The sequence below is a fragment of the Kryptolebias marmoratus genome, linkage group LG12 (assembly GCF_001649575.2).
Source record: "Kryptolebias marmoratus isolate JLee-2015 linkage group LG12, ASM164957v2, whole genome shotgun sequence".
Classification (NCBI taxonomy): Eukaryota; Metazoa; Chordata; class Actinopteri; order Cyprinodontiformes; family Rivulidae; genus Kryptolebias; species Kryptolebias marmoratus.
Window position 1 is genome coordinate 24,523,937 of NC_051441.1, and position 6,880 is coordinate 24,530,816.

Genomic DNA, 6,880 nt, shown 5'->3' on the forward strand with positions numbered 1-6,880 from the left:
AAAGTATTTTTGAATTGAATTAAACACCAATTGTTCCTTACAGTTATTCTGATGTTACCTAGCAACACTTTAAGGCTCTTACCTATAGCCCAGTGGTGTCCAATCCTGGTCCTGGAGGGCCCCTGTCCTGCATGTTTTAGTTGTTTCTCTGCTCTGACACACCTGATTTGAATGACTGAGCAATTAACAGGCTTCTGTAGAACTCGAAGACCTTCTTGTCAGGATTCTAAGATGTTGAAGATAACAACAGCTTGGTGGTAGACAGACTACAGGAAGCGAAAATCAGGTAAGTGTCTTTATTTACAGTGAACAGGTGAAACGACCGGGTTGAAGTGGAATCTGAAATACGGAAGAGAAAACTAAGTAATATGACGGAGGAATTGAACGAGCGAAAATAAACAAACGATTAGAAGCTTACAAAAAGTCGGACGAGGTTCTGCACAGGTTGTAGGTACTGTGGTTACTCCTAAGGTGAAGGTTTTCTGGTAATTGTGTCCAGGAAGAAAACACCAGGCGGTCCAAGATTTCCAAGATGGAGAAATGGTGAAGGAGGCAGGAGGACATCAGCGAGTGAATCAAGAACTGGGCTTCGAACAAGGAACCGGAACCAGACTGGACCTTCAGGCGGACTGGAAACGCTGAGGAAGACGAGTACAACAAACACAGGTAAGTAAATCCTTCTAGCAACAGGCAAAAACTAAAACCAGCTCAGAGACTTTACCACAAGGTAAGCAATGCTCCAGAGCTGATCTGGTTCCCACCACAGCCTTAAATACACCAGCCCGTCTGATGCCTCATCTCCTTCAGGTGTGCAGGAAAAAAACAACTCCGCCAGCAGGAGGAGCCGGACACGCCCACCAGGAAGTACAAAACTCACAGATCACCACACTTCTGAAGAGCAGAGAAACATCTAAAACACGCAGGATAGTAGCCCTCCAGGACCAGGATTGAACACTGCCAGTGTCACCCAAACCAATAAAGAAGAAAAACTCAGAGATAAAAAGAAATCCCTAAACTCAACTTCTCTTATTTCATGAGGAAGAGTCTGTATGATAGATAAAAATCCCAAGTAATGCAGCTACATAGGAATTATTATATCCTGCTGTCAGCGATGGAGATATTGCATGAGATATCACATAATGTTATTTTTACACTTTGACAAAAATGGGCAAAATTTCTCATCATTTCTCAATGTAAGCTCTAATTTAATTATCAGACACTTTGGTAAAAAACACAAAATGAAAAGGAGAATTCAAAACAAACTTAATATTTCACAACACTGCAAAGTGTCTCCTGCTGCCTGCAGCAGTTCTCCACTATGATTCCAGGTTCAATTGAACTTTGCTGTAAAGCAGTTTGAACCGCCTTGTTGCTGAGAAAGTGCTATATAAATAATTCTGAATTGACCTTTCAGGTACCAGTCAGTGAGTTATTTGTGTTTAATTTCCTTTTGTTGGAAAATGATTACTTAAATAAATCCCCATGCAGAATAGGATTACTGGCTGTAGATGCAATAATGGAGACATTATCATTTAAAAAAGGAAACTGATTCCAAATTACAGAAGGCATATTTTCTAATTAAAGGCCTAGCATTCCTTTAAGTAAGGCATATCATCAACTGTCTTTCATGCCAGAGTTTTAGACTAACATCATCTTATGTTGAGAAATTAAGGAGTTGTAACCTTTTAGTCCTACCTTGAAAAAATTATGTATGATCTCATGAGATCTCATGAGATTAGCACTGAGAATATGTGTTGTGGCTGACTCTCAGCTACTACCACACCAAATTTTAGATTAGTATATCTAAACTTATCGCAAAGTTATGACTATTTTTGTGTTGGTTAATGTCAGTTAGCTGGCCATTTTGAATGGAGTTGACTGTTATGATGAAATATAATGTTCAAGTATGTTTGATGCACTCATGTAGCCTCTAAGAATGTGTCTATGTGTTTTAAGTTCTTCCATAGACTGAGAGAGAAGAACAGACTGTTTTCCTCGCACAGGGCTGTTGGTCGAGGTCTTAGACACGGCAGAGCTAGTTGAAACCAGTTCTGTCTCAGGTGTTGAGTCTAGTGGAATGTAAACTTTTGAATCAGCCAGCTGCTCGGACGGAAAGGGGGAGTCCCAGCTTGCAATAAATAGACAAACGTAGTTAGTTCGAACATTGTGATTATCTGTTGAAGAGTGTGTTTGCTGTCCTTTGTGTACAAGGAAAGAAACCTCTAATCTTAAGATTCTCAATCTGAGTCTGGATTGTTTCTGACAATTTTGACTACAAAAGTTACATCTAGTGATTACTTTGGATGTAACCATTAGATGAAACCAAAGTAGATCAGGAGGTCATCCTTCAGTTGAAGGAGCCCCAGCCCTGCTGCGTCCCGAAGAGTACTTGGGCAAGAAAATGAACCCTCCAACTGCCCACCAATATGCTTATAGATGTATGAATGAGTTATAAATAAGTGTTGTATATAGAACGTAAAATATAATAGAAAGTACTGTGTGTGAATGGGAAACTTTGTAAAGCCAAGCAAACAGGAGGGAGGGGAGCTGCCTTGTATTTAAACTTTTAAGATTATAACATTGTTAAAAAAGTACTATAGAAGTGTGGACTATTTACAACTTTTGATGGTCCAGTAACATTAAAATCCATCCAGTAGCTTATGAGATATTTTGATAACGGTACAGACAAATGAACACAGAGACCAGCACAAAAACTGCACCTCCTTTGCCTTGGGGAAGTAAATAAAATTTTCCATGTTAGCTTCTAATCTGTACAATCTGACTCAGTATGAGGCAGATTCAAGGTTAAATTTTATTTCATGGACAATTATTCAAACAGATAAATACACAAATACACTTTCCAACTTTCAGTCAACTCTTGCCAACCAGTGATGCTAACAGTTATCTTTGTAGCTACGACCTGTAATGGATGAAAGTGAAGGTGCTTCCAGTACCAGTGAGATCTGCAGCAAACTGTGGCACTGCTGATTAATGCACTGTAAAGTTTAATAACATGAGGATACTGAGCCTGAGCTCAAGGTAAGTCAAACACTAAAGATAATCTCTTGGGCTTGAGTTGCAGGACACAGACAATGATTTCAGTACAGGAAGGTGATCTTATAGGTCTGATGTTCCAAGGAACAGGGAAGGGAGAGAAATCTTAAACTGCAGCGTTGGCTTCAGATAACAGGCTACTTTGGTTGTTGTTTATTTCTTTGTTTCTGACGATGTTCTTTCATCCCACAAGGACAGGAGAGTCAGGAGAGCCGGGTGCTGAGATGGGTAGAGGTATTGGATAAGTCAGCCCCTGGACTCTAGAGATCTGAAAAAACAAAGAAATACTATAAAGAAAAAGTCAAATTAGAGGCCTAGCTTTCCTAGAAGGAATTTATATTGCCCGCTGCCTTTCACGCTATAGTTTTATGAGCATCTTATAATGAGAATGGACAGAGTTGTAACCGTTTGATAAAGCCTTGTTAATGATTTTATACAAGATCTCCTGCGATAAAGTGAGATGTCAGAAGATCTGGTAGCTCTTTTATTGTTATTATAAATCAGTCATAAATTTGTGTTTTAGAAAACAACAACAACAAAGAAAACCTTCAATGTCACAGTGAAGCAAAATTTCTACAAAGCAATGCCAATTAAATAAAAATATGTAATGTAAAAGAAGTAATTGCATAAATATTCATCTTCTTTAAAAACACTGTACTAATTCAACTCAGAGAAAAGATTATTGAGAAGTACAAGTCAGAGGATGGATACAAAAGGATTTCCAAGGTCCTGAACATCCCCAGGAGTTAAATCCATCATCAAGAAATGGAAGAAATATGGAACATGTGTAAATCCACCAAGAGCAGACAGTCCTCACAAACTGAGTGACTGTGAAGAAGGAGAATAGTGAGAGAGGCCACCAAGACACCTGTGAGCACTCTGAAGGAAATTCAGGCTTCAGCAGATGAGGTGGGGGCTTGTTGATGTTTTTGGACCAGACTAGACTTTTTCCTTTGTTCTAAGAATTGATATGAGTGCTGTCAAAAAACATTTTTATGCTGGTAAAGAGAAACTACCAGCTGCAATCAATCATGATCATTAACAGAACACTAATAGGCCTTTATCCTGTCAAGTTTAAAGACTTCCTAGAACCTTTAACACCCACTTTGGAAAGTATATAATTAAATTTATGGATAATTTTGTATGTATAATTTTGACCCATTGTGGATCAGAAAAAAATTCACAATAAATTCCTATTTATTTTTAAAAACTATTGAAGTTGTATGTTTTACAATCATTTGACCCTGAAAAAAGAACGATTTAAAAAATTCCTTAACATCCTGAAATTAATCTGTTAAATTATGCCCCTGACAAGTGGAAGTAAACGTTTGACCGCAGCTGTAAATCTAAATGTATTAAGAACAGTTGTGACTGGGTTCAGACTAACAAGCAGTCTCACGAGTAGCTGCTGTGCTGCTGTCGTCTCCGAGCGCTCCTCATCTTCTCAAAGCGAGCCTCCATTTCTTCCAGGACCTTGGGTGTGTAGCGGACCACCAATTTGACTGAACCCTGAGCAGCTTTCAGCAGCTCCACAGCCTTCTCGTGTTGCTCCGCTTCCACGCTCTGCACAGACACAACAAAAGTTGTCTTTTACTGCAAGAATGACAACAGGAAAATGTTGTGTTCACCATCCATACTGACTCTAATTCAGTCGTCTTTTAGGAAACTTGCATACTTTAAATAGTGTTGGTTTATTGTTTTAATGTACTGAGGAGCAGTCAGTAAAACCAACTCATCAGAGTGAGCAGAACTTACCACTCCATTGACTGACAGCAGCTGGTCTCCTCTCTTCAGCCCTCCTTGACGATCAGCCACCCCTCCAGGGATAACTCTGGAGATGTAGATGGGGGAGTTCTGCTCTTTCCCCCCCATGATGTTGAAACCCAGCCCCTCGTCCGTCTTGGGCAGCTCTACCACCCTTGGGTGGGCGTGACCCTCGCTGGCTGCAAAAGCTGCCACTGTGGCCTGAAGACACACAAAATCCAACCATCAGCAAAGAGAAACACTGTCTTGTTACTTGTCTTACAGCTAGGTCCTAATTTGAACAAACGTCCTTATTTTGTGTTGATTGGACTTTAATCACAAGCAGCTTTTAGACAGTTGGTTGGTTTAAATTAAATTCATTTGACAAGGACATCATAAAAACAATGCTGCATGATGGAACAATGCTGCTGCTGTACAGAAGTTGTCTATCCAAAAACTAATGTGCAAACCCAGTCCTTGGTTGAGTTCCTAAACTAAATTCAACACTTAAACTAGATTTTACACACACACAAACACACAAGTTTCAGGTAAGGTGATACAATGAAGGACAGGAGAAAAGCAGGAAGTAATCTAAAGGAATAAAACACTGTCCAGTTACAGCTGTAAAGGCTGGTGTCCATCAGTGTTGACAGATGTGTTTTTGTTTCAGCCATTTTTCCACCTGAGCATAGCTGGAACAATGAATATGCAACACAAGCAACAGTTTAGGATCCCCATGACAGTAGGGGCACGCCAAGGAGTGCCTAACTACCCACAAAAGACCTGCTGACACACAGTTTATTCTACATTCTACATTAATCATGTAAAAAGAATGTACAGTTGAATATTTATGTTAACTGAGTGATATTTTAATACTGCTAATGTATTCAATTATGCTGTTCAAAAAGCAATTGATAATTTTCATTGGTTACCTAAACACAACACTGAATTTAGCCCTACTCTTTAGTCCGGCACAGCTTTATTGGTGTTGCCAGATATACAATAATTATTGTATTTATCTGATAGTTTTAGGGTCTATATGAAATATGATAATTAGTTTTCAAAAAATCCAAATATACAATAGTTTTGGCATTTCTGTCTAGTGAAAAAAAACTTGTTTTTGTCACCCACATATTATCAGAAAGTGCACTCACATGGAGCACAACTATAAGCAGGTTAATACCTCGCTCATCTGGATCGGTCTGGGCCTCTATGACAGAAACCTTTGTCATGACAGATCCTCCATGACCTATGCTGTGTTCTGGTACAGGAGTGTGCCTTCACTGAAAAACACACAGGGCCTTGTTGGATCCTGAGTCTGAAATTTGGCCGTCTTCTCTTTTGACACTTTCTTTACCTTGGTGTATTCACCTGATTTTTGAGGATAGATGGTGGATAATTATGATTCAAGTAGAACCAGTGGTACTGAATAAACATTCCATTTTCTGCTATGCTTTGCATACCATCTCCTCCTTCACCTTGTACCTGCTTAACATAGATCACTGCTTTGTTTGTGACCTGGTGAGTTTAAGTACCACTGCCCTGTGTGCCCCCTCCCTGGGCTGCCACCTTACCGTGGTGGTACCGTCCCAATGATCCAAGGAGCTATGTTGTCAGGGGCTTCTTGCCTCTTGTAGGGTCACCCAAGGCAGACAGGTCCTAGGTGAGGGATCAGACAAAGTGCAGCCCAAAGACCCCTTATGATGAGTCAAAATATTGGACACAGTGTTCCCTCGCCCGGACGCGGGTCACCGGGGCCCCACTCTGGAGCCAGGCCTCGAGGTGGGGCACGTTGGCGAGCGCATGGTGGGCTCCATGGGCGAAAGCCCGGCCAGGCACAGCCCGAAGAGGTCACATGGGTCCCCGTTCCCATGACTCACCACCTATGGGAGGGGCCAAAGGGGTCGGGTGCAATGTGGGATGGGTAGTGGCCGAAGGCGGGGACCTTGGCGATCTGATCCTCGGCTACAGAAGCTGGCTCTAGGGATGTGGAATGTCACCTCTCTGGTGGGGAAGGAGCCTGAGCTGGTGTGTGTGGTTGAGAGGTTCCGGCTAGAAATAGTCGGGCTCACCTCAACGCACG

General features: G+C 41.0%; 1 protein-coding gene and 1 long non-coding RNA gene across 3 annotated transcripts in view; both read right to left on the bottom strand.

Annotated features, from left to right (window-relative positions):
• Positions 1 to 286: 286 nt before the first annotated feature.
• Positions 287 to 774, bottom strand: LOC112449808. The gene is made up of 3 exons (XR_003038348.2): positions 722 to 774; positions 419 to 638; positions 287 to 339 (listed from the first exon to the last, which is right to left on the bottom strand). It is a non-coding gene; the product is annotated as an uncharacterized LOC112449808 (long non-coding RNA).
• Positions 775 to 2,798: 2,024 nt separating this feature from the next.
• lin7b (lin-7 homolog B (C. elegans)) overlaps positions 2,799 to 6,880 on the bottom strand; it is a 10,674-nt gene continuing 6,592 nt past the window's right edge. Inside the window, exons 4-6 of one of the 2 annotated variants that reach the window (XM_017439328.2) lie at positions 4,810 to 5,019; positions 4,454 to 4,617; positions 2,799 to 3,322 (exon numbers count right to left, since the gene is read on the bottom strand). In XM_017439328.2, coding sequence (XP_017294817.1) covers positions 3,301 to 3,322; positions 4,454 to 4,617; positions 4,810 to 5,019 — 396 coding nt within the window. In that variant the 3' untranslated portion in view covers positions 2,799 to 3,300. Of the gene's footprint in view, positions 3,323 to 4,441; positions 4,618 to 4,809; positions 5,020 to 6,880 lie in introns of both variants that reach the window. The other variant, XM_017439329.2, reaches the window with a different exon arrangement.